The sequence below is a fragment of the Mesocricetus auratus genome, unplaced genomic scaffold, assembly GCF_017639785.1.
Source record: "Mesocricetus auratus isolate SY011 unplaced genomic scaffold, BCM_Maur_2.0 Super-Scaffold_100009, whole genome shotgun sequence".
NCBI lineage: Eukaryota > Metazoa > Chordata > Mammalia > Rodentia > Cricetidae > Mesocricetus > Mesocricetus auratus.
In genome coordinates this window covers 86,883,260-86,910,804 of record NW_024429193.1, presented here as the reverse complement: position 1 = coordinate 86,910,804, position 27,545 = coordinate 86,883,260, and the positions used below count along the sequence as shown (strand labels likewise).

At 44.5% G+C, this 27,545-nt stretch overlaps 1 protein-coding gene and 1 pseudogene across 1 annotated transcript; both read right to left on the bottom strand.

The window, feature by feature from the left end:
- Nucleotides 1-6,615: 6,615 nt before the first annotated feature.
- On the bottom strand, nt 6,616-14,086 carry LOC110339226 (P2Y purinoceptor 3-like). Its single transcript, XM_040751486.1, has 3 exons — nt 13,858-14,086; nt 7,112-8,103; nt 6,616-6,675 (listed from the first exon to the last, which is right to left on the bottom strand). Exons 1-3 carry the CDS (start codon nt 14,084-14,086, stop codon nt 6,616-6,618), a joined length of 1,281 nt encoding a protein of 426 aa, XP_040607420.1.
- A 509-nt stretch (nt 14,087-14,595) lies between these two features.
- Nucleotides 14,596-27,545, bottom strand: part of LOC121142160 — a 116,746-nt pseudogene continuing 103,796 nt past the window's right edge.

Here is a 27,545-nt window from a genome sequence, read left to right as displayed (position 1 = left end):
GTATACAATGGGAAAAAGAAAGCATCTTTAACAAATGGTGCTGGCATAACTGGATGCTAGCATGTAGAAGAATGCAGATAGATCCATGTCTATTGCCATGCACAAAACTTAAGTCCAAATAGATCAGTGACCTCAACATAAATCCAGCCACACTGAATCTCTTAGAAGAGAAAGTGGGTGGTACCCTTGAATGAATTGGTACAGGAGACAGCTTCGTGAACATAACACTAGTAGCACAGACAGTGAGACCAACAATTAATAAATGGGACCTCCTGAAACTGAGAAGCTACTGTAAGGCAAAGGACACAGTCAGCTATAGAGGGACTTTTGTGTCGTCACTCATCCATGGGATCATCAAACATCTTTTTCAATAGAGTTGGTGATCCAGGGATCTGGAAGACATGGACCTTGAGTGGTGGTCCAGGTACAGGGTAGCAATTCAGAGAATGTGACAAATGATGAGTGTTATCATGGAACACTGTCAACTAAAGATTTACAGAACCTGGAAGTTCCCAGATTTCCAGACCGCATGGCCTTTGAGTCTCATTGTATAGGAGGAGTTGGCTGATTCATTAGGTGGAGAAGGGTAGGGTGAGAGCATCAGGAGAGGCAGGCTAGGTGCTAAGGCTGAGCAATTCTGTTGGGTGGTGGAGACAGTAGAAGCTGCACAGGGAAGTTTGGGTTCAAAGATTTGGTGCAAGGCAGGACTCCTAAAGGCCTCTTCTCCATATTTAACCCTGTGGTCTTCAGCTCTCTGGGAAGATTTTTATGCTGGAGATTATCAAGGCTTGATTTGCATTAAGACAACTGGAAGCAGGAGAAAGGGGATGAATTGTTAGAGGGAGCAAGTTTGGAGACCGGAGAATGGTTAAGAAGCCTTGGAGGGAGGAGAATGCTTAAGTGGTTGTGGAGGCAGGGCCATGGTTAATAAGTTGTAAAGGCAGGAGTATGGTTTAGGATACTGGGAAGATTACAGCGCAAGAACTTCAGCAGTGGTGGGATGGAATGGAGAACGATTCTAACTGTGACTGGGCGGTCCAACTGAAGTGTGAGAAGAAAGTCTCAAATGAAAGTCACCTTCCAGATCTCTGGCTGGAATGGAAGGTGCAGTTCTTTGATCGATGAGACCAAAGGACGGAGCTGCAGTTTGGGAGGCAAATGAGTTCATCACTGGTTTGTGGAGCATGCAGTAAGTACCCAAGACAAGACACTTAGAGTAGTTACCACTTTGAGTGGACTTGGATGGGCAGGGTTCCAAGTGGGACAAAGTTTGGGCCTGGGGCCATCGGGGAGGCAGTGAGCTGACCCAGTGAGAGGGGAAGACAAGCAGAGGGCTGGGAAGGGCAGTCCTAAGGGCACACCCTCTCCCTCTTATGGAGGTTGGAAAACAGGAAGCAGAGCAATCTATAGGAGCCACAGAAAGCTAGCTGAAGGGGGTAGGTAGGAAAAACAGCCTGGAAATGTCAAACACAGGGCTAATGGGGGTCTTCATTGTAACTGGCAGGTCATTAGTGTGTTGTTGATACAGTTGAGGCCAGGCAGCAGCAGCCAGAGAGAATGGTTTAGATTATGATATCAGGGTCGAATTGCAACAGAAAGTGTAACCTACCCTTGCCAGAAACGAGGACATAAAAAGGAAGACCTAATGAACCTTTCGGTGTGGCTGCATTGCTTGATGGCCTAACGCTCTATAAGGTCTCTATCCTAATGTGTTCTCCTGCTTGCAGAGTGGAGCATTCTCAGACTCTACGATTCTTTAATTTTCTTGAAGTGGTGCTTTTGTTTTGTGTTTGTGATTTAAGAGATATAAAAATGCCCAGCTACTGCTTGCTTGAAGAGCATAAGCGTTGCTTCTTCCCACGGAACTCTTTACGAAGCCCTTACCTTTGAAGTAGTTTAATACTTTAGCAAACAACAAGCCCACAGCAAACCCCAAAGTTGGGAAACTGAAATCCTTAAGAGATTTAGCTCCTTTATGAGAAAGTAAAAGATGAGAATTCACAAGTTTATAAGCCCAGGATATGCTTAATTGCAAGTGATTTTTCCCCCAAGAATTTCCACTTTTTACAATCTTTGGAATACTGACTACAAAGAAAAAGTGAGACTATGCATAGGTAGTTTATAATCTGGATTTTTCTAAATTGAAATTGGTGGGTGTTATGGTTTGAGCCTGAAATGTCTCCTTAGCTGGTGCACTATTTTGAGAGGTTCTGGAAACTTTGAGAGGTGGGGTCTGACTGGAGGAGATAAGTTGTGGATTGGGACAGGAGGAGGGGCATGGTCCTTGGAGGATCTGTTACCCATGATCACTCTTATTTCTACTCTCTGCTTCCTGGCTGACTGTGACATGAGCTGCTGTATGCACTCCCCATCACAAACGACTGAACCTTCCAAGACATGAGCCAGAAGAAATTCTTTATTCCTTTTAAGTTCTTCTACCAGGCATTTTCCCCACAAAAAAAGCAGAAGTAGCTAACACAGTTGGTGTTGACTCCCATCGTGGGGCTGGAGAGATGGTTCCTTCATTAAGTTGTCATGCATTGTAGGCAAATAGCCTACCAACTAAGCCACATCTCTAGTAATTCTTTTGATACTTGAAACTCAGAGTCATTTTTTGTTGTTTCTCATCCCATGATGTTAATGCCACTGTTTTATTTCTTTTTATCCTTTCCTTTCCAATGTATTTACAAATTTTAAACTTATCCATGTCATTTAGTTGTTCTGCCCATTGTCTGGGTACATAGATCTCTGCTGTAGTCTTCTGACAGTCATCAATTTCATCTTCCTCCTCTTTGTTTTCAGCATCCCCTTGTTTCCTCTATGTCCTGGTTGTAGTGTTGCTAGGTAGCTGTGTTCTATGGATTGAAAATAGAGTCATGAAGGAAGCAAAGAGACACAAGATGAGAAAGATTCCTGCATCAGCTCCAAGGTTGGAGACAGCAGGCAACAGTGCTGCCAGGGAAGCTGGAGGAATTAGAGTCCACTGTCTGTGGGAAGGAGAAGCTTGGACATTTGGAGATGTTTCTTTCTGGGTATAGAGTGGGAGATAGTAGCCTTGGGAAAATGAGTGGGGGTGGGATTCCCACTGTTAGTGGTGTGGTTGAGAGGTGATGGTGAAGGAGTGTGTGGGGACTTGTGATGGGGCTGGTAGGAGCCTGGGGACTCTGGGAATCTCTCTGTAGAGCATCTATGGAGGTGACTGGAAATGGGTGAAGGGAAAGTGTAGAAATACTTTCTTTTCTTTGAGGCAGGTCTTTAACTGGCTGGCCTTGAACTCCGTGTATACCTAAAGGGGACCTTGAACTCCACCTCTTGGGTGCAATGGCAGGAATTATAGGCTTGCTTCATGCTTTTCAGTGGGGTGCTGAGGGGAAAAATCAGGGCATTGTGCTTATTAGGCAAGCATTATACCAACTGAGGTATATCTCCAGCTTCCAGATACTTTAAACAGACTCTGTGTGTGTGTGTGTGCGTATCACACACCTGTGTTACGACACATATGTGTAAATATGTAGAGGCCAGAGGACACCTCAGCCACTGGTCCTCACTTTCTTCCTTATTTCACAGGCTGCTTTTTTCCCCTGTGTCTTAGGGTTTTCATTGCTGTGGAGAGACACAACAACACTTATAAGGAATAAACAATTAATTGGGGTGGTTTACATCTTCAGAGGATTAGTCCTTTATCATGGTGTGACATGGTGGTGTGCCGGCAGACATGTGCTGGAGAAGCAGCAGTGTCCTACATCTTGACCTGCAGGCAATGGGAAGTGGTCTGTCTCACTGGGCATGGCTTGAGCATATGACCGCAAAGCCTGCCTCCACAGTGACACATTTCCTCCAAGACCATACCTACTCCAATAAGGCCACACCTGTGTGTGACAGGCTCTCTGCCTAGCATCTTGACACAGGAGTTCTGGGATTACAGATGTGTGCTAATGCCTCTGCCTTTACATAGCTTTTGGACCTCTGAACTCAGGTTCTTACACCTTGCACAGCATGAACTTATGGAAGCATCTCCGAAGTCCCTTGAAAACACTCTTTTAAATGAAGCTGGAAGTGCTGTGTAGGATGACGTTGAAGGGAAGGAAAACCAATCTAAGAGGCCTGGCAGGACTCTGGCTGTGGCATTTACATTTGTTATCACTAAGTTCTGGGGGCTGCTGGGTTAATTTTCATTGGATGGCTCTGCCCAGATGCAGCTGGTGGCTCCCCAACCCTGAGAAGTAATGCTTCTTCCGGCTTTGGAAGGCTGCTCTTCCAGTTCTGACCTTCAGTTCTTCTTAGGAGTCAACCAATGCCCTGCTGCAAACTGAATTTACTCATAGTGATTCCATTTCCTACTTTCTTTGTTGCTGGGAAAGTATTTGGATTGAAATCACTTTCAGCTTTCAACACACGCATAATGCATAACCCCTCCTCTCAGCCAGGGTGCCCCAGCCTGCCCCCTGAAAACCTGGGTGACACTGGTCTCCTTTTGATAGTGGACGGCTGACACGGTTTCTGGGCAGCCAGCTCCACCATTAATTAGTATTCACACATTACTTGCATGTCTTTCATTTTGTTTCTCTGAGCTTTATCACCTCCTGAAGGGCTGGGGTCATGATTAGCAGTCTTGGTGGCTGCAGTTGTTTTCATCCATTATAGCTCTAATTGTGGTCTTTGGAACATGACACTTGCTGACCTTCAATTTTAATTTTAACCTGTTCAGGCAGCCAGAAAGACTACAGATGAAACTGAGGAGCCAAGAGCTAAAAGACTTGAGGGTCCTGGATTTCCCTGCAGAGGTGAGCACTCTCAGGAGAGAATTTGGTCTTTTTGATTTCCTTGTGTAAGGAGTTTTCACTAACCATCAAGGAACACCCTCCTGTGTTAGAGGATTCACAGTTTCCTCACAATGGGAACAGGCTGATTTGATTCTACTGTCTGGAAACATGATTCCAGGAAAACCAAGGATGTGGTATCAACTAATTTAGCCACTTTTCATCACACAAGTAAGATAAATACAGATGCTTACACTTTTCTGTCAAGTAGGTAAACATACTCAGCAGACTCAAAACCAGCTTTATGTGTGTCAGAGAAACAACGGAAAGGACTAAGGTTAAGTAAGCAGAGCTCAACCTCTGGGAAAGGATTCCTAGGCGTGTGGCTTCCTCCCACCTTGAAAGAACTGTGGGTGATAGACAGTAGCCTGCTGTGACATGGGATGCTTCCAAACTTCCAAAGGAGACCTGCTGCTCTAATTGCAGTGATGTGGACATGTGCCAAAATGTAAGCAGTGTAAAATGTAATCAGTGAGAATTAGAACTGTTAGATGAATCTTCCCTGTGGGCTGTACAATATGTGAGAGAGAGAGACAGAGAGAAAGATAGAGACAGAGAGAGACATAGAGAGAGAGAGAGAGAGAAAGAGAAAGAGAAAGACAGAAAGAGAGACATATATATATATATATATATATATATATATAGAGAGAGAGAGAGAGAGAGAGAGAAGATATGTGCACAAGAATAGTTTTAAGCCTTCTCTGCTCCTGAAGGAGCATTTCCTCATGGAGACAGCTGACCTACTAATTAGAAAGTATCCTCACCTGTTAACTAGACCAATTATCCTGAAGAATTCTTTTAAACATCACTTAGTTTTGAGCTAATTATTGTGTGGCCTTCAAAGCAATAAACTGTACTTTCAGAATGAAACTTTGTAATTCAGACATATGCAGAGTTTATGCAGACACTTCCCATTATTACAGTGGTATCATAAAAGGGGGTTTGTTTTTATGAAAAGGAATTGTTCATCTCTTCCTGGAGAGACTACAATGAATTATTATATTTTTGTTTAGATCACAAAGTCTTTGGGGGATTTTATTGTTTAAAAGAAGGTTTTTTGTTTGTGTGAGTATGTGTGTGTGTGTATAGGTTATTTTTTACTGTTTTGCTCCTTAAATAATTTTAAAAATGAATTTATAGGAGAGGTTGAAAATGAATTATTATATATGTGTGTGAAATTATCAAAGATGAAACTAATGTTATATAAAATATTAGAAAATGGAAATTGTGTGTGTGTGTGTGTGTGTGTTGCCATCGTGAATGGAAGAATCATGCTTGAATAAAAATAAGAGAAACATTGTTTAGGCAAATACCTGACTCCATATCTACCATTATCTGTAAGAGCTTTTCCTGAGTGAGCCACTGTCAAGCAATGTAGTTAAAAGCACAGAACATAGTCTCAGTGATCTGTCAAATACTAATCATGGAAATGAGCATGATCTGTCAATACCAACCATGGCAATGAGCCAGATGACCCGTGAGGACAGGCTGTGCTGTTGAGCACTTGGGATTGTCCTAGGATTAAGATATAGGGTCACACGCTTCAAAGGCCCTGCCTTGCCTGAAGCCTCCCTTCAGTTATGATCTGAATGGGTGTTCTCCAGAGGGGTGAATTTGCCAATAGCCTGACGTGCCCTGCTTCAGCTTCCTGACTGCAAGAGCAACAGCATCAACTCTAAGGGCTGTTGTGAGGCTTAGATGCATCACCCTGTCACACAGAAAATGCTTCACTCTCTCCACCCTTCACTCACACATTCACTCAGCCTCTGTCTACTGAGCAGTGCTCTTCAGGGCCCTACTGTAAAGACTGGTGTTGGGGGTCAGCAGTAAGACGAGGTCCCTCTCCTGTGGGAACCTGTGTACCAATGGAAAAAGACACATCAGAAATAAGGAGATAAATGAACAGGTATTAATAAACCTTCCACAGACAATAGATAAGGGAAGGAAAAGGACTGACTGGGTTTTGGGGTGAGGTCAGCAGTAGCTGGGGGGAGGGATTCAACAGAAGCTTCTGGCACGCTGACTTTTGAGCTAAGACCAGAATGACAAGATACTAGTGTCTGCTCACCTTTGGTTTGGTGGCTCCCTCTGTATTCTTACTTTCAAATCTCTCACAACTTCTATAAAAACCCTCCTGCCAGGAGCACCCCTGTAGAAAGGCTCCCGCTCCTCCTGCACTATCTAGCCCTGTTCTGGGTCCAGTTCTTTCCTTCCAGACTTCATCCTGGGAGTGCCCAATTCTGCCTAGCCCTAGGTACCCCTTCCACACCACCAGTGGGATGCTCACCCACCTTGTTCTGTCTCAGCTTCTGGAGGAGCTGGACCCTGTTGTTGCTCTGTGACAGGAAGTACAGGATGGGATTGAGGCAGCTGCTCATGCTGACCAGGGGTCTACAGATCTTGTAGGCCATGCTGGCTGCTGACAAGAGTTGGCAGTCCTGTGAGTTCCAGAAGCGGATGACCAGGTAGAAGGATCGGGCAATGTGGAAGGGCACAAAACAGAGGGTGAAGAGGCTACACACCAGCAGGATGGTCCGAACGGACTTGGCACGGGCTGTGTGACCTGTCTTTGAGAGCGCCTCTACTGGATATGCCAGGCTCCTGACCATCAGAGCATAGCACACCAGAATGATCAAGGAGGGAAAGACAAAACCAGACACCATCAGAACCATACTGTAGGCAAAGAAATAACCAAAATTCTCCGGGCTGGCTGTGTCATAGCAGATCACCTGGCCATTTACATAGCCTGTGTGGGAGAAGACTAGTGTGGGCAGCAGCTGGAGGACTACCAGGGTCCAGGTGGCAGCAGCTGCTTGCCAGGTGTGCCGGTGAGTCCGGTAGGACAGTGAGCTCAGGGGGCGGCACACACCTAGAAAGCGGTGCACAGAGATGCAGGTCAGAAGCAGGGTGCTGCTGTAGAGGTTGGTATAGAATAGGAAACGCACCAGCCTGCATAGCATCTCCCCAAAGACCCAGGTGTCACCCACCGAATAGGTGATGACAAGGAAAGGTAGGCTCATCACATAAAGCAGGTCAGCCACCATCAGGTTCATCAGATAGATGGTGGCACAGCTCCAGGGCTTGGTTTGGCAGAAGGAGAGCCATAAGACAGCCCCGTTGAGGACCAGGCCTAGGATGAAGATGATGCTATAGGTTATGGACAGGTAGACTTGCTTGTACCTCTCTGAGAAGTGGCAGGCACCTTGCTCCTTTGAGGCATTCAGGTCTAGCTTCTCCATCTCCAGGAAGGCTCCCTCTAAGATGGCCTCTACTTCTGCTTCTCCTAAGAGAAACAATTTGGACAGTTCAGCATCAGGATCTCAGCTAGGTGCTAGCCTCCTCCACTGACCTGGCATTCAGATTTGCTCCCAATCTCAGAGTCCTTACGTGAGCACAAGCAGCTCCAGGAGGAAGAAGGTTTAAACCTGATCTCAAACTGAGCTCCACATGTCTGGGGTCAGGGGTCTTACCTTGCCTTGTTTGTGTAGCACGGCAGCTGGAAGACAGCACTGTCGTTTAAATGGGGCCTAGAGAAATGCCAATTGCATGCCCCTCCCTCTTGTAGAACCCTTTGCATAGACTCAGGAACTGTCTTAGGGGAGACACTCCATTTGGGTGGATGACATGCCCAGGGGTGATCTGATACTGCCCACAATCTGATGCTAGCCACAGATACCATGGTGGAGCAGAGAGTGACCTGTGGTGTTTTAAGAGGATTAGGGAAAACACGGATTTTGCCTATAGGCTCCATGGGAGGATTTTGATTTGTTTCTCTTTCAGGATTTATTAACTGCCTCTTTGAATACTGAGGAAAATTTGCTTATTAGCTATCTCAACCTCCTGAACATTTAAGAAAACAATTTTGAACTATGAAGCCAGGTGCAGTTTCTTCCTTATTTCTTGCTATCTCTATCCTGGCTGACAAAACTGGTCCAAATGTTGAAACCCAGTAACCCGGTAGCAACAGAGTCTGTGTGTGTGTGTGTGTGTGTGTGTGTGAGTGTGTGTGTGTGTGTGTGTGTGATGTCCCTATGTGTCCTGTTCTCTCTCTTTCTCTCTCTCTCTCTCTCTCTCTCTCTCTCTCTCTCTCTCTCTCTCTCTCACACACACACACACACACACACACACACACACACAATGAAGAGGACAAAGCCTTTGCTCTCCAGTATCTCACACTTTAGTGGGAGAAATTAGAAATAGATACAGCTAATTGTAAGATCTGAGAAATAGTCACAAAATCTGTGGGAAAGTAGCAGGATACAGCCTCTGAGGGTACTGAGTGAGGCTTCTTAAACAAGGCAGCATTTGAGCTTTCAGGAGCAGAAGAAACAAGAGCCTGCTTGACAGAAAGTGAGCAGCATGTGGGCAGGCTGGGGACAGGATGGGTGCAGGGTGAGGACTGTGTGAAGAGATGGCAAGCCCTTGGGTACCATGTGGGCGCAGATGTCAGATTCTGAACTGGGGACCATGCTTCTGTGTGAAGGGAGATTCCTAAGCAGGGTAGTGATGGAATAAGACTGGTGGTGGTTCATCTTGGGTGTGCACTTGACGGGGTTAAAGAATACCCTGAGAACTGATGGAACACTGTTTTAGATTTGTCTGTGAGAGTGCGTCCTGAACAGACTTTGACTCAGTGGACTAACGAAGATGCTCTGACACAGGATGGCACCATCCAATTGGTTGAGGACACAGACAGAACAAAAAGGTAGAAGAAAGGGAAATCCATTTGCTTTAAAGAGCTGGCAGTCCTATCTTCTGTCCCTGGGCATTAGAGCTCTAGGCTTTCTGGCCTCCAGACTCTAGGGCTTTTTTCAAGGACCCCAAGTTCTCAGATTTTGTACTCAAACTGAGCCCTGGTACCAATCCCCAGCTTCCCAACATCACACTGTCAGCTATTTCAGATAGTATGAGTCAGCTCATGTAATAATTCCCAGCTGATCTCTCCATTCTATCGGCCTTGACCATCTGGAAACCACTTATAGCAGATGTATTTGAAGCAGATATTGATAATGTCATAGACTTAAACCTGGAGCAGGAAGGAACAGTCTGGCCAAAAGGGCTGTTATAGAGTGCAGAGTCATCTCTTCCCCAGGGAAGGCCAACCAGGGTGGACACAGAGAAAGGAGCTGACAGGAGATACACTACAGAGGCAGGAGTGCCAGGCCTTGGACATGAGGCACAAACCTGAGGAGGAGTTGAGGCTTTCAATTTCTTGAGTGTTGGGGACTGGCATGGTGAGACCCAAACCTTGGAGGCACAGTGGAAATTAGCTCCTGAGGTTGTGGGAGATGGAGGTTGTCTGTGCCTCAAGATGCCAACAGTTCCTCACTTCTCTGACTGACTTTAAAATCTACTGGACAACAAGAAGAAAGCTTTTTGGTTGGGAGAGGGAAATAAATGTAATTTTTATTCATTTCACTCCCTGTAATCATTCATGCTGGGGTACTGACAAATGCTTAGTTATTTTTAGCAAAGCTTTCTTCCCAGCTCAGTGTGGGCTCTCAACAGGAAGCTGAGACTTGTTTCTGGCTTCCAGAGGGCTAGGTCTTTCACACATGTGACTAACCTTGGTACTCAAGCATTACCTCTGTCTTACTGATGAAAGTCAGAGAACACTTTAGGGTACCTTGTGTGCCTCAGTCTTCTGGTTGGGTCACTGACTTTGGTCCCACACAAGATCTCTTAGGTTCTGTTTATAGTACTCAGAAGGCTGAGGGAGGAGGACTGTGAGTTTGGGGCTAGCATGGGCTACATACAGAACAAGTATCAGGCCATTCTAAATTACATGGCAAGATTCTGCTGATGATGGTGATGATAAAAACACCTTTTATGTAAAGATACAGCTTTAAATATGAGAATTGATTTTAGAGCTTAGTACTTTACCTGTGTCTGGAAATTATGTTTTTGAGCTGATAGGGATTGAACTCAGGACTCATGCCTGGTAAACACCACTGAGCTACATCTAGTCACTGGTGATGGCTCTTTAACAAATGAAGCCATTTAATGGAGGCTCATAAATATTCCCAAACAGTAAATTCTGATTTTTACCCAGTTTTGTGTTCCAAAAATCATTGGCAAATACTTATCTGTTTGCATATCAATGTATGTACTTACCTGTCAACATACTTACAGATGTATATATTGTATACATCAATTTAATATTTATTTACAAAAATAATCACTCACTTAACATAATCATTTGTTTTTATGGTTTATGTTAAATGGGGGTATAGGTACAGTTAATTCTATGGTAGATTAGTGTAGAAAATGTTTTACTTGAAATAATTTTGTTTCAAATTCACTAGATAATTTGTTGCTATTTGACAACTAACCACTGGATGGCAATAAAGACCACAGACAGTTTTCAACCTTCCCTCCTCACCCTCATGCAAAGGAAAAACCTGAACTGGGCTTGGGCTTCTGTCCATAGCATGGCAGCTGTAGAGAAGACACAGTTCATTGAGGACCTCTCCCTCCAGTGCTCCGACAAATCAACCCTTCACTTAACACTGCATGCACAGTTACTATGCTGGTTTCACATAAAGAAATGGAGCTACAGTCTGTTGAGAGCAGCCCTTTACTACGCTCTGGGAAGTAAGCATAGACAGCACTATTCCCTTCATTGTGTGGCCAATAGTCTAAGGCTCAAAGAGGCTCAGTGGGGTTGTGTCTTTTTGGGACAACTGATTCAAGGTGAGCTTCAACTGAAAGACCCCTAGAGTGGGGAGACTCTCACTCAAGTCTCGGGATAAGCCCCAATAATTCAAGAGAGACAGTTCTTGCTGCAAGCACATGAGGTTTATTTGGGGAACCAGTGTACTGGGGCCGAGCTCATGACCCTCGCAGGGGCAGAGGAGTGTGACCCCTAGTAGCTACAGTTGGGGGTTTTTTAAAGGAAAAAAATTAATCAGGGAGTTAGGCACACATCATAAACATAACAGATAAGGAAGTTAAATGATAGCTTATGTCTTAATAGGAAGGTTATCACAAGCAAGCATTCTTTGAACATTGCACAGTTAAGTATTGAGCAGGAATGTGGTGAGCTAGTTCCTGGATAAGGGAGGGTTATCTTTTAGGTTTATCTTGAGGTCTCCGGTTTCTCAGGAGAAGGCAGAAGGACAAGTTACTCTGTGATGGGCTAGTTGCTAGGGGGTCTAAAAATGTTGAGTTGGGATCTCTCATCCCCCACTTCTTTTACTAAGCAGTTCTAATCATAGAACTGCAGAACTAAATTTCTGACTCTATATAGTATGCATTGCCCTGTTCTAATCTCTGATACTGTTGGCATAGCATAAGAATCTGTACAGCACTAACTCTTTGTCTAATAAAAGCAATTAATCTATTAATTATGCAAGGTCCTATAGTCAGCAGAAGAAGCAAGATCAGTAAGGGACGCATCAGGGCAGAAAGCAAAGTCATCATCCATGGCGATCTGCTGAACCAGCCCTTGTACAAGTTTTGTGTGGCCTCCCGGTCTCGTTTGTGTTTTTCTAATCTTTCTCTGAGCTTGCTCATGAAATCTCTGATAGCTCCAGAGTGATCGATATAAAAACAACATTCTTCTTTAAGGGCAGCACATATTCCCCCTTCCTTAAGGAACAGCAGGTCTAAGCCTCTTCTATTCTGTAGAACTACCTCAGACAGGGAGATGAGAGATTCTTCTAACTTAGTGACAGAGCTTTAACGCTTTGATATCCTGTGTCATAGCAGCCTGCAGAGTATTCAGGCCATGTTGGAGGTCTTGGGGTTCCTTAACAAGTGCTGTAGTCCCGGTACCAATTCCTGCTGCTATGCTCAAACCTATGCTAAGGTGAGGGATACTGGTTCCCTCTTGTCCCTTCTTTGGTTATAATCATAAGCATCTATGACTGTCTCCTCTGGGTGGTAGTAGACACTAGGAACCAGCTGAACCATAACACAAAAGTCTCTTGACTGGTTAAACACAACAGTAGAGACACAGGGGGTAAGCCCAATACTACACGCCCACCAACTATTGTTACTTGGTAACAGATAAGGGTTGGTCTCTGTTACCATAACGGCTGGGCTGTTGCAGAGGTGCTGATGGGAGCGAGGTACTGTCCCTAGGCATAATCCTGAGCCTGAGACTTCAGTAAGGGTGAGCTTACTTCAGGAGCCCCAGGAACATTGATTTGGATCTGTCACAGAGGTGACGGTACCAGAGATGGCAGGTACCTCGTAATAAGGAGGACAAGCAGCAAGATAAAGCCAGCAAGATGAGGTAGCATCAGGATTGGTGGTATTTAAAGCTAGAAAAGCCCCTTGAATCAAGTTAAAGTCTATCACCAGTGGTAGGGGGCAGAGTGAAGGTTTCTGCCATGGAAATTATCGTCCCATAGGGTTGGGGCTCAGAAATGGGGGAATCAGGACTTATGGGGGGAGGAGGTGGTGGTAACACCCATTGGGGAGGTCCTTGCTCTGGGAGTACCTTATCAGGCCCTATGGGAACCGCTGGAGGGCTCTCAATCTTGAACCTAATCTGGAACGAAAACCCGCTATCCCATCCTGACATATAGAACTTCAGACCCCAGGTTCGTCCCTTGGGCCAGGCAGTAAACTGCTTCCCTGGATTTGTGAAGGTGATATAGAGAGAGTCTAGGCCCTTATTTTTTCTAGCAACAGTAATCAAGTCCCATAGGGATGTGGGATGCCAATGGGCATCTCCGGTAGTTTCACATCCCCATTGTTTGAAATAGAAATGTCCCAGTCCTCCACATCTGTGTGTCTCCGACCTAGATCTGCCGTCTCTAGGGCAAACATAAAAGGAGGTCTGCTGCAGTCTTCTCTGCATAGATCTATCTTTACATCCCGGGGAATCAGCAAGGTGCTGGCCCTGTGAAACTGTTCCTTGATGAAGGGACTGTTTTTGTAAATGCACCCCTTCTAAGGGTATTTCTTCATGAGTCAACCCATGAATGTCCCATAAGTCTACCCTGCCATCAGGGCACAGATTTCAGGAAACAAAGAGGGCCACCAAGTACCAGGTGGACCAGACTACATCCCCAGTTTGTGATCGTACCTGCCAGGTTAACGCTTGAGGAACATAGGGATTTGTGTTCTGTGGTGAGCAGGGGACATAAACGCAGCTTAAGAGGATCACCAGTCTTTTCCAGGTTCCAGCAGTCATCTTGGGTTGCAGGAGGGGCCGCTTTGATGTGGGATGTATGGATTCTAGCTGGGATGCCATCAACCTTGATGGTGGTGGGGCTTGCCAGGTAGGGTCCCTTGTCAGGTAGGGTCCCTCCCATCTGGGTTCGAGGTTACCAGATCGATGACGCCGGACCAGGACGGAGTCTCCCACTTGGAACTTATGTGGTACAGCTGTGGTTCCCGGTTTGTATGCTCCTTTTAGCTGTTCCCAGGCATCCTTTCTGACCTGTTCAAGAGCCTTTAAATGAGCTAACAGGAGGTGGGAGAAAGAGGCATCACAATCAAGCACCTCTCCTGCTTCTGGCAAGCGGGAGGGTCCCCCATGGAGGAGCTCGAATGGTGTGATCTTAAATTTCCCTGGGGTGTCCCATACTCAGAACAAGGCGAAGGGCAGGAGGGTTATCCAGTCCTTTCCACTGGTCTCTAAGGTTAATTTAGTCGAGGTCTCTTTTAATGTTCTGTTTATTCTTTCTGCCTGTCCTGAGCTCTGGGGTCTATAAGCACAATGTAATTTCCAATTAATCCCCAGTTGGGTGGCCAGTCCCTGATTTACCTGGGCAATGAAGGCAGGGCCATTGTCTGATCCAATTACCTTAGGGATGCCGAATCATGGGAAAATCTCCTCCAGTGTCTTCTTTGCTACTACATTGGCTGTTTCCCTCTTTGTAGGGAAAGCCTTTACCCATCCTGAGATGGTATCTATGAAAACTAATAAATATTTGTTACCATATTTTGCTGGTTTAACTTCTGTGAAATCGACCTCCCAGTATGCTCCTGGCCTGTCTCCCCGGAGGCATTTGCCAGGGGCACTTAGGTGATGTCCAGCATTGGTTAAGGCACAGGCCTTGAAATTCTGAACTACTTTTTGAGCAATGTCCGAGAGGCCCATGGCGTGATAATCAGAGTGACATATGATGTCCTTTAGCTTCTTTGTCCCTAGATGAGTTAGTTGATGTAAACTGGTGACATAATGTCATCCCTCCTCTTGGGGTAGTATGGATTTGCCTTCTTCTGTCTCAGCTACTCCATAGGGGGAGTAGCCATGCACAATTTTTAGTTTCTCCATCTGCTTATGATCTTCAGGGGTATACCTGAAGCTAGTTTCTCTAATGTCATAATAGTCTTTAGGTTCCTTAGTTTTTTTGTTCAGCTGCGAGGATCATAGCTTCTTGAGCTGTCTGCTTGGCAGCCGTGTCAGCCATTTGATTTCCCTTACCTATGACATCTTGGCCCTTCTGGTGGCCAGGACAATGTATAATGGCCAGTTTCTTTGGCAAGTGTATGGCCTCTAACAGGTTCAAGATTTCTTCTTTATTTTTCATGTCCTTTCCTGCCGATGTGAGTAACGCCCTTTGTTTATAAATTGCCCCATGTATGTGAGTGATGGTGAAAGCATACCTGCTGTCTGTGTAAATGTTGATAGCCTTTCCTTCTGTCAGCCACAAGGCTTGTGTGAGTGTGATCAGCTCAGCTTTTTGGGCCTACGTTCCCTTGGGGAAGCTGCTGACCCAGATGGTCCACTTCTCGTCTACTACTGCCGCCCCAGCTCTCTGCTTACCTTCAACCACGAAGCTGCTACGTCCATGTACCAATTAGGGCACCTTGGCCATGGCTGATCAGTGAGGTCTTTCCTGGTTCCGGTTTCTTCTGCCAGGATGTCCATATATTGGTGTACCGGTAATGAGTAGTCTGTCTCTGGCAGCAAGGAGGCGGGGTTTAGGATAGCCAGGGGTGCAAACAGCACTCTCTCAGTTAACAAGAGGCTCTGATAGTGAGCCATGCGGGTGTTGGTCATCCAGCCGTCAGGCTGTTGTCTGATGATGCTTTCCAGGGCGTGTGGGGCTACCACTACAGTCTGTTGACATAAAGTTAGTTTGTCGGCATCTTTGATAAGCAGTGCCACTGCAGCGATAGCTTTTAGGCAAGATGGCCATCCACTGGCTACAGGATCTAATTTCTTTGACAGGTAGGCCACAGGTCATTTCCGTGGTACCAAGGCCTGAGTTAGGACCCCTGGTGCTATTCCTGCCCTTTCATCTACATAGAGAGTGAATGGCTTTGTCAGGTCTGGCAGGGCTAGGGCTGATGCACTGAGTAAAGCCCTCTTGTTCTCTTCAAAGGCTTTCTGATGGTCGAGGGTCCATGAGAAAGTCCAAGTCTCCTTAGTGAGGGGATAGAGTGGGGCTGCCAGGGTGGCAAAATCTGAAATCCAGAGTCAATAAAACCCTGCAGTACCTAGAAATTTTCTCACTTGCTTTGGGGTTGCAGGAGTAGGGATTTGTGTCACAGTCTTTTTCCTAGCTTCAGTCAGCCATTGCTTCCCCTCCTTAAGAGTGTAACCCAAGTAGGTTACTTCTATCTGACAAATCGGGGCTTTCTTTACTGAAGCCCTGTACCCCAACTCACCCAGCTCAGTCAGTAATCTCTCAGTCCCCAGTCTGCGCTCTTGCTCAGTGACAGCAGCTAGGAACAAATCATCAACATATTGAAGTAGGGTAACATGAGGATTTTCTGACTTGAATGGAGCCAAATCTCAATGGAGGGCTTCATTGAAGAGAGTGGGGGAGTTTTTGAATACCTGAGGCAGACGTGTCAGAGTCAGCTGTCCAGCCTGTCCCCGACCTGGGTCTCTCCATTCAAAAGCAAAGATTGCCTGGCTTGTAGGATGTAGTCTCAGGCAAAAGAACGCATCCTTCAAGTCCAGAACCGTGTACCATCGTCTGTCAGGAGTGAGAGAACTGAGCATGTTGTAAGGGTTAGGGACGGTAGGATGGATATCTTGTACCCTTTTGTTAACTTCTCTTAGACTGTACTGTACTGGCCGGTAATCACTGGTGCCTGGCTTTCTAACTGGCAGCAACAGAGTGTTCCAGGAAGACTGGCAAGGAACCAGAACACCTAGCTGCAGGAGTCTTTGGATGTGCGGTCTGATGCCCTCTAGGGCTTCCTTGCTCATAGGGTATTGTCGTACCCCAATGGGGGTTGCATCAGTCTTTAGGCTTACAATGATGGAGGGCACCAGTTTGGCCTCTCCCATGCCCCCATCTCTGCCCATGCTCTGGGGAACCTCTCTAGCCATGCTCCCCCCAGTGTCTTGTCTGGTGGGGCCGGGGGCTCATGTAATCTATAGTCTTCCTCCAGTTTTAAGGCCAAGATCATAAAAGTGGGAGTCTACCAATTGACTACGGTTCCTTCCAAGGAAAAGCTTATTTGGGCTTTTAGCTTAGACAGTAAATCTCTCCCCAATAGTGGCGTGGGGCACTCAGGGATGATGAGAAAGGAGTGAGTTACTTGACCTTTTCCCAGATCAACCTTCTTGTTGGTGGTCCAAGAATATATATGGTTTCTGCCCAGTGGCTTCAATTACTATAGTTTTTTTATCTTTTAATTTTCCTAATGGTTTCTCTAAAACTAAAAATTCTGCTCCAGTGTCAACAAGGAAGTCCATAGGGGTCCCCTCCACATTTAGGGTTACTCTAGGCTCAGGGAGGGGGCCCAAGCCCCATCTCCCCTAATCATCTTCCTCTAAGGTAAGGACCTTGGGTGTCTTGTGTTTCTTCTTGGGGCAGTCCCTTGCCCAATTACCCTTTTCCTTACAATAAGCACATTGATCCTTATCTAAAGGCTGCTGAGGGGGTCCATCAGGGTTCGGAGGTCTCCTTTGCCCTTCATTGCCCAGGTACCCTATCTGCCTAGTTCCTTCTTCCTTCCCATGAGCTTCCCTGTTGCCTACTACTGCAGCCAAAATCCTAGTTAAGTTTCTTTCTTGCTTTCTATCTTGTCTATCCTGTCTCTCCTCAGCTTCCTTCTTTTCTCTTTCTGTTATTTCTTCCTCAGTCTCTCTCTTATGGTACACTTTCTCTGCTTCCTTAACTAGGTCTTGCAAAGATAATGTTTGCAGACCTTTTAGGCACTGTAACCTTCTAATATCAGAGGCAGACTGTCCAATAAAAGCCATAACCACTGCTGCTTGCTGACTCTCAGAAGTAGGATCAAAGGGAGTAAAATGCCTGTAAGCCTCTAAGAGACATTCTAAAAACACAGATGGGGGTTCCTTCTCCCCTTGTAGAACTTCCCTTACCTTGGCCAAATTAGTGGGATGCCTGCCGGCTCCCTTGAGACCTGTCACCAGAGCCCAGCGATAGACCATCAGCTGCTCCCTACCTTCAGCTCTGTTGTAGTCCCAATTAGGACGATTTAAGGGAAAGCCTGCATCTATTTCATTCTGAAGTTGAGTTGGTTGACCATTGATTCCAGGCACATTCTTCTGCGCCTCCAAAAGTATTCTCTCTCTTTCCTCGGTGATGAAAAGAACGTTCCAAATCTGTTGACAATCATCCCAAGTAGGTTGGTGAGAGAACATGAGAGACTCCATCAGACCTGTAAGGCTTGAGGGATTTTCTGAAAAAGGGGCATGGTTAGATTTCCAATTGTAGAGGTCGGCTGAAGAGAAGGGCCAATACTAGAGTAATTGCAGCTGGTTAGGGTTCACTGGTGGGGGAGTCGTATGCACACAGAGGCAATGCTCTAGTAGAATCTGGACCCTCAGGACCCTGGGCGCATCTGCTCCTAGTCCCGGCGGCCGGCCCCTCTGCTGGTCCTCCAATGACACCCTGTTGAGGATTCTGAGGGGGTATCGGGAGGGGATAAGGGGGTGGGATACTAGGCCATTCTAGAGGCTCCTCAATTTTGGGATATATCTTAGGAGGAGCCAAGGATTGAGTCTTATTTGGCAGTTTAGACTCTGCCATTTCTGATTTCGTTTTTTTTTTCTCTGTGCTGCAAAGTGCCAGGACTCGGAAGCCTGGCTTACTTTTCTGGGTCCAAGGTTTTAACCAGGATGGAGCATCTTGTGCCAGATCTTCCCAGACACAAATATAACGTCCTTGGACAGGGTAATGCCCTGGACTCTTCTGAAAAAACATATTCTTTTTTTTTCTGATCTTTTGTTTTATTTTTATTTTTTTTGATTCTGCTGATTCCTCTTTCCTTTTTTTTTTCTCCAGATTTATTTTGGTAAAAAAAGAATCAGATATAACCTTTCAAAAATTACATTAATGTTTAACATGCATTCAAATAACTTTCTTTTTTTTCCAGTTTAAATTTAGATAAGAAACGAGGTTGCTTCAAAAGTCAGTTCCAGGTCCCGCTCCCATTCCTTCCCCTCCTCCCGTGCCATCCCCCCAACCCTCCCCCGTTATCCCCTCATTCCCCCAGGGAGGGTGAGGCCCTCCATAGGGGTGTCCATAGTCTGTCATTTCATATAGGGCAGGGCCTAGACCCTTCCCCAAGAGTTCAGGGTGAGAGTGCACCTCACATTGTTCTATGGGAGTCCAAAGTCCGTGAGTATACTTGGGATGGGTACTGATCTGCTGCCCAAGGCTCAATAGGTTCCCTAGGCCTCCTCATTGACACCCAAATTCAGGGGGTATTGATCAGTCCCATGCTGGATTCCCAGGCTGATGCCTGGGATTCAAGAGTTAACCTTTGTCTGGTCAGCTGTTTCTGGGGGTTAAACCAGCCCAGTCTTAATCCCTTTGATCATCAGTCCTCCCTCTCTGTTACTGGCTTTCTTGAGTTCAGCTCAGTACTTAACCGGCCACTAAATGAAGTTTCTGTTTCCCAGACTCTCTGGCCATGGGATTGTAGGCTGGCACTCCCCAGATCTATGTCTAAAATCCATATATGAGAGAGTACATGCCATGTTTCTCTTTTTGTGACTGGGTTACCTCACTCAGGATGGTTTCTTCTAGTGTCATCCATTTGCCTGCGAATCTCATGATTCCATTATTTTTTTCTGCTGAATAGTACTCCATTGTGTAGATGTACCACATTTTCTCTATCCACTCTTCGGGTGAGGGACTTCTAGGTTGCTTCCAAGTTCTGGCTATTACAAATAAAGCTGCTATGAACATAGTGGAACAGACATCTTTGTTGTATGAATGGGCATCTTTTGGATATATGCCTAAGAGTGGAGTTGCTGGGTCATGTGGTAGGTTTATTCCCATTTTTCTGAGGAATCTCCATACTGATTTCCAAAGTGGCTGAACCAGTTGGCACTCCCACCAGCAATGGATGAGTGTCCCCCTTTCACCACATCCTCTCCAGCATAAATTGTCATTGGTGTTTTTTATTTTAGCCATTCTGACAGGAGTGAGATGGTATCTCAGAGTTGTTTTGATTTGCATTTTCCAGATGACTAAGGATGTTGAGCACTTTCTCAAGTGCCTCTCAGCCATTTTAGACTCCTCTACTGAAAACTCTCTATTTAGTTCTGCAGCCCACTTTTTAATTGGGTCCTTTGCTGTTTTGGAGACTTGCTTCTTGAGTTCTTTGTAAATTTTGGAGATCAACTCTCTGTCAGATGTGGGATTAGTGAACATATTTTCCCATTCTGTGGGCTGCCTTTTTGTCTTGCTGACTGTGTCCTTTGCCTTACAGAAGCTTCTCAGTTTCAGTAGGTCCCATTTATTAATTGTTGATCTCACTGTCTGTGCTACTGGTGTTATGTTCAGGAAGCTGTCTCCTGTACCAATTGGTTCAAGGGTACCACCCACTTTCTGTTCTAAGAGGTTCAGTGTGGCTGGATTTATGTTGAGGTCTTTGATCCATTTGGACTTAAGTTTTGTGCATGGCGATAAACATGGATCGATCCGCATTCTTCTACATGCCAGTCTCCAATTATGCCAGCACCATTTGTTGAAGATGCTTTCTTTATTCCATTGTATATTTTTAGCTTCTTTGTCAAAGATCAGATGTTCGTACGTGTGTGGGATAATGCCCGGATTTTCAATTCGATTCCATTGGTCTACCTGTCTATTTTTGTGCCAATACCAAGCTGTTTTCAGGACTATAGCTCTATAATAGAGCTTGAGGTCAGGGATGGTGATGCCTCCGGACGTTGCCTTGTTGAACAGGGTTGTTTTGGCTATCCTGGGTCTTTTGTTTTTCCATACAAAATTGATTATTGTTCTTTCAAGGTCTGTGAAGAATTGTGCTGGGATTTTAATGGGGATTGCATTGAATCTGTAGATTGCTTTTGGCAGGATTGCCATTTTTACTACATTGATCCTACCTATCCAAGAGCATGGGAGATCTTTAAATTTTCTGAGGGCTTCTTTAATTTCCTTCTTTAAATATTCAAACTTCTTACGATACAGGTCTTTCACTTGTTTGGTTAGCGTTACCCCAAGGTATTTTATGTTGTTTGTGGCAATTGTAAAGGGTGATGTTTCTCTAATTTCTCTTTCAGCCCTTTTATCATCTGTATATAGTAGGGCTACTGATTTTCTTGAGTTGATCTTGTAGCCTGCCACTTTGCTGAAGGTGTTAGTCAGCTATAAGAGTTCCCTGGTAGAGTTCTTTGGGTCATTGATGTAAACTATCATATCGTCTGCAAACAGTGAAAGTTTGACTTCTTCCTTCCCAATTTGTATGCCCTTGATCCCCCTTTGTTGTCGTATGGCAATAGCTAGAACTTCAAGTACCATGTTGAAAAGGTATGGAGAGAGTGGACAGCCTTGTTTTGTTCCTGATTTTAGAGGAATTGCGTTGAGTTTCTGTCCATTTAGTTTGATGTTGGCTGTTGGTTTACTGTATATAGCTTTTATTATGTTTAAGTATGTCCCTGTTATCCCAGATCTCTCCAAGACCTTTATCATGAAGGGGTGTTGGATTTTGTCAAAGGCTTTTTCAGCATCTAGTGAGATGATCATGTGATTTTTGTTTTTCAGCTTGTTTATATGGTGGATTACGTTGATGGATTTTCGTATGTTGAACCATGCCTGCATCCCTGGGATGAAACCTACTTGATCATGGTGAATGATTGTTTTGATGTGTTCTTGGATCCAATTTGCCAGTATTTTATTGAGTATTTTTGCATCAATGTTCATGAGGGATATTGGTCTGAAGTTCTCTTTCTTAGTTGTGTCTTTGTGTGGCTTGGGGATCAAGGTTATTGAAGCCTCATAGAAAGAGTTTGGCAAAGACCCTTCTGCTTCTATTGTGTGCAACACTTTGAGAAGAATTGGTATAAGCTGTTCTTTGAATTTGTGGTAGAATTCTGCACTGAGGCCATCTGGATCTGGACTTTTTTTGGTTGGGAGACTTTTGATGACAGCTTCTTTTTCCATAGGGGTTATAGGTCTATTTAAATTGCTTATCTGTTCTTGATTTAGTTTTGGCAAATGATAGCTGTCCAGGAAGTCATCCATTTCCTTTAAATTTTCGAATTTTGTGGAATACAGGTTTTCAAAGTATGACCTAATGATTCTCTGGATTTCCTCAGAGTTTGTTGTTATGTCCCCCTTTTCATTTCTGATTTTGTTAATTTGCGTGTTCACTCTCTGCTGTTTGGTAAGTTTGGACAAAGGTCTGTCTATCTTGTTGATTTTCTCAAAGAACCAACTCTTTGTTGCATTGATTCTTTGTATTGTTTTCCTCGTTTCTACTTTATTGTTTTCAGCCCTCAATTTGATTATTTCCTGGCGTCTACTCCTCCTAGGGGAGTTTGCTTCTTTGTGTTCTAGAGCTTTTAGCTGTGATGTTAATTCTCTGGTATAACTGTTATCCTGTTTCTTCATGTGAGCACTTAGTGCTATGAGCTTCCCCCGTAGCACTGCTTTCAAAGTGTCCCACAGGTTTGGGTATGTTGTGTCTCCATTTTCATTGAAATCGAGGAAGTCTTTAATTTCTTTTTTTATTTCCTCTTTGACCCAGGGATGGTGCAGTTGAGCATTATTCAATTTCCATGAGTTTGTAGGTTTTCTGCAATTTGTGTTGTTGTTGAATTCTAATTTTAAAGCATGGTGGTCTGATAAGATGCATGGAGTTATTCCAATTTTTTTGTAGCTGCTGAGGTTTGATATGTTGCCAAGTATGTGGTTGATTTTTGAGAAGGTTCCATGTGGTGGTGAGAAGAAGGTATATTCTTTTTTATGTGGATGAAATGTTCTATAGATATCTGCTAATCCCAGTTGGGTCATTACTTCTATTAGACCCTTTGCTTCTTTGTTGAGTTTCTGTCTGATATTCCTGTCTAGTGGTGAGAGTGGTGTGTTGAAATCTCCCACTATAACTGTGTGGGGCTTTAGATGAGATTTAAGTTCTAATAATGTTTCTTTAAGGAATGTGGATGCCTTTGTATTGGGGGCATAGATGTTCAGGATAGACACTTCATCTTGGTGGGTTTCACCTGTGATGAGTATGTAATGACTTCCTTCCTCTCTTTTGATTGATTTTATTTTAAAGTCTAGTTTGTTAGATATTAGGATTGTTACCCCTGCTTGTTTCTTGGGTCCATTTGATTGAAAAAAATTTTCCCAACCTTTAACTCTCAGGTAATGTCTGTCTTTGAGGGTGAGGTGTGTTTCTTGTATGCAGCAGAATCCATTCTGCTAGTCTGTGTCTTTTTATGGGTGAGTTAAGGCCATTAATATTGAGGGATATTAATGACCATTGATTGCTCATCCTTCTTCGTTTTGCGATGGTTGTTGGTGGTGGAATTATGTATGGAATTTCACCCCTTTGTTCTTTTGGCTGTTGGTAGAGAGGGATTCTCTAATGCTTATGTTTTTCTGGTTGTAGTTAGCTTCCTTGGGTTGGAGTTTTCCTTCCAAATTTTTCTGTAGGGCTGGGTTAGTGGACACATATTGCTTGAATCTAGTTTTGTCATGGAATATCTTGTTTTCTCCATCTATAGTGATTGAGAGCTTTGCCGGGTATAGTAGTCTGGGCTGGCATCCATGGTCTCTTAGTGTAGGTAGAATATCTATCCAGGACCTTCTGGCTTTCAGAGTTTCCATGGAGAAATCAGGTGTAATTCTGATAGGTCTGCCTTTATATGTTACTTGACCTTTTTCCTTAGCTGCTCTTAATATTCTTTCTTTATTCTGTATGTTTGGGGTCTTGATTATTATGTGGCGAGGGGATTTTTTTTGTGGTCCACTCTATTTGGTGTTCTGTAGGCTTCTTGTACCTTCATTGGCATGTCTTTCTTAAGGTTGGGAAAGTTTTCTTCTATGATTTTGTTGAATATGCCTTCTGCCCCTTTGAGGTGGATTTTTTCTCCTTCTTCTATACCTATTATTCTTAGGTTTGGTCTTTTCATGGTGTCCCATATTTCCTGGATGTTTTTTGTTAAGGATTTGTTGGATTTAAGGTTTTCTTTGGTTGATAAATCCAGTTCTCCTAGTGTATCTTCAACACTTGAGATTCTCTTTTCCATCTCTTCTATTCTGTTGGTAATGCTTTTATTGGTAGTGCCTGACTGTTTGTCCAGCTTTTCTATTTTCTGCCTTTCTTCAGATTGTGTTTTTTTTAATGTCTCTATTTCAGTTTTCAACCCTTGCAGTGTTTGCATTGCTTCTTGCAATTTTCTGTTTATCTGTTCGTCTGTTTGTTGCCTTTTATGAATTTTTTGGTTTGTTCTTTCTTCCATTTCTTGCATTTTTTGGTTTGCTTTTTGTTCCATGTCTCGCATTTTGTGCTTTGTTTCTTCTTCCATTTCCTGCCTTTTTTGGTTTGTTTCTTCTTCCATTTTTTCATTTTTTGCTTTGTTTTTTCTACCATTTCTTGCATTTTTTGCTTTGTTTCTTCTTCCATTTTCTGCCTTTTTTGGTATGTTTCTTTTTCCAATTCTTGCATTTTTTTGCTTTGTTTTTTCTTCCATTTCTTGCATTTTTTGCTTCATTTCTTCTTCCATTTCCTGCCTTTTTTGGTTTGTTTTTTCATCCAATTCTTGCATTTTTTGGTTTGTTTTTTCTTCCATTTCTTGCATTTTTTGGTTTGTTTTTTCTTCCATTTCTTTGAGGGATTTTCCAATATCCTCTTTTAGGGCCTCTATCATTTTCATGAAAGTGCTTTTAAGGTCGTTCTCTTCTGCTTCATTCGCATTGGAATGTTGTGGTCTTGCTGGTGTGGAGTCTCTAGAATCTGGCGGTGTCATATTTGTTTTTCTGTTGCTGACTGTGTTTTTGTATTGTCTCTTTCCCATCTCTTCTTCTAGTGGGTGCAGAAAGAGCCCCTTACTGGTCTGGGGACCAGAGTTCCCTTTTGGTGGGTGCTAGCAAGTCCAATAATCTGGTGGTTCTTCTATTCCTTGTCCAAATGCTGGTCCGTGGGTGGAGAAGAAGAACAGGAATCTGGGGCACTTAGCCTCCTACCTGGTCCCCTGGATCCTATGCTGGGTCCTGTTGTACCTGATCCGGAACAGCTACTCCCCTGGTCTCCCTGGCTCCTCTGGTTTCCTGGTCTCGTTGGTGGGAGAGAAGATCTGGAGTCTGGGGTGCTTGGCTCCCGCCGGGATTGGGAGCTCTGTGCAGTTCCCAGGCGATCTGCAGGCACTGGAACACAGGCCGGGATGTCGGCCTGTTTACCGGATGCTGCCGGAGGGATAGCTACTTCCCTGGACTCCCAGGCTCCTCTCGTTTCCTGGTCTCGATGGTGGGAGAGAAGATCTGGAGTCTGGGGTGCTTGGCTCCCGCTGGGATTGGGAGCTCTGTGCAGTTCCCAGGGGATCTGCCGGCGCTGGAACACAGGCCGGGAAGCCGGCCTGTTTACCTGATGCTCGAAAAAACATATTCTTAATGGCAGAAATCACAGTAAGGTCAAGTGTACCCTCCGGAGGCCAGCCAATGTTGTACATTGGCCATTCTGAAGAACAAAGGTCCCTTATTAACTTCTACAGACAGGTTGCATGCCCTAGTTCTAATTTCCATCCAGTGGTCGAGAGTTTGACCAAGAGGAGTACTGACAGTCTGTCCCATTGTCCAAGTCACACAAAAGAAGACAAATAGAGCACTCAAAAAGACAGAGAAAGCCAAAACCAGAGACCGCCTCTTGCGGGATTTCAACACTAGGAAACAGAATCAGATGACCGAGTGGACTCAAAATCTCTCCTCGGCACCCAGACAGGAAATCTCCGGGCATCCCCGGACTTCCATCAGACCTCCTGGGCTGTCTCCCAGGGCAACAGTCAGTTATCTCCTGACATATCTGTCGATAACTCTCCCCTCCATCCCGGATAAGGGAGATCATTGCTCTCATGGGCGCAGATGACTGCAAACCAAAAGTACCAGATTCAGACAGCTGGCAGACAAAGACACAGACAAAGACAGAATCTTACATCCAAGAGGGCTCCCCAAGAATTTGGGTGGTTGCAAATCCTGGACAAACCCCCAAATGAAAGACCCCCAGAGTGCGGAGACTCTCACTCAAGTCTCGGGATAAGCCGACGCCCCAATAATTCAAGCACATGAGGTTTATTTGGGGAACCAGTGCACTGGGGCTGAGCTCATGACCCTCACAGGAGCAGAGGAATTTGACCCCTAGTAGCTGCAGTTGGGGGTTTTTTAAAGGGAAAAACTGAATCGGGGAGTTAGGCAAACATCATAAACATAACGGATGAGGAAGTTAAATGATAGCTTATGTGTTAACAGGAAGGTTATAGGTTATCTCAAGCAAGCACTCTTTAGGCATTTCACAGTTAAGCATTGAGCAGGAATGTGGTGAGCTAGTTCCTGGATAAGGGAGGGTTATCTTTTAGGTTTATCTTGAGGTCTCCGGTTTCTCAGGAGAGGGCAGAAGGGCAAGTCACTCTGTGATGGGCTAGTCACTAGGGGGTCTAAACATGTTGAGTTGGGATCTCTCTCAACTTCCTTTTACAAAACCAGATTTCAGGAGAACATTCTTACCTCCCTATAGCACAATTGGCCCCTCCTACTCAAGCAAGGCTTGGAAAGAAATAGCAAGTCACCCTCCCTCACTGTATATATTGCTGTGCTATGCATTCTTCCCACCAGCTGCCTGGGTCCCGCCCCTGTCTCAGCCCCCAAATAACACACCAGATATTATGAAGCTGTTGGCCATTTGCTATGGTTTCTTAATGTCTATCTCTGACTTAATTATTAACCCATAATTACTAATATATATTTTTATAAGTTCTTATCTTACTTAGGATGCCAGACTTGTACCTTGTTCTCCAGGGATCACATGGTGACTCTTCACTCTTGTCTACATTTCCCAGAATCCTCCTTGACTCCTAGTCCCACCTATCTTGCTTCCCTATTGGCCAACAGTGCTTTATTCATCAACCAATAAGACAACATGTACACAGAAGGACTTCCCCATCATACTGACTTCATTATGTACAACAAAATCTGACCTCAAGTCAGAAAAACAACTAAAAAGAATACAGTTGTTCCCCCTTTATCCTGGACTTTACTGTCTGAGATTACTGTTGTATGAAGGCAGCTACAGTTCAAAAAAGTTATATGGAAAATTTCAGCAATGCACAGTTCCCAACTTTTAATTGTGTGCCACTCAGAGCAACATCACAAATTCTCTTGATGTGCTGTTCCATCCCATGAACCGGTTCTGTCAGGTGTATGCACTCTGCATAAGCTACCTGCCCATTAGTCACTTGGTAGCCATTTAGGTTATCAGATGCACTGTCTATCATAGTACTGAAATTCTCATGTCAAAGTAGCCCTCATTTTACTCAACAATGTCCCCAAAGCATGCATTTTCAATATGTTGTCATAATTATTTTGTTCTGTT

Excerpts from the sequence above, each read along its gene's own strand:
- LOC110339226 (XM_040751486.1), bottom strand. The coding sequence starts at position 14,086 with ATGGGAGGGACCCTACCTGACAAGGGACCCTACCTGGCAAGCCCCACC. Across the intron at positions 8,104-13,857 it reads CTCAAGCGTTAACCTGGCAG|GAGAAGCAGAAGTAGAGGCC; the intron begins GTACGATCACAA and ends TGTTTCTCTTAG. Across the intron at positions 6,676-7,111 it reads AGAAGCTGAGACAGAACAAG|GTTCCCACAGGAGAGGGACC; the intron begins GTGGGTGAGCAT and ends ATTGGTACACAG.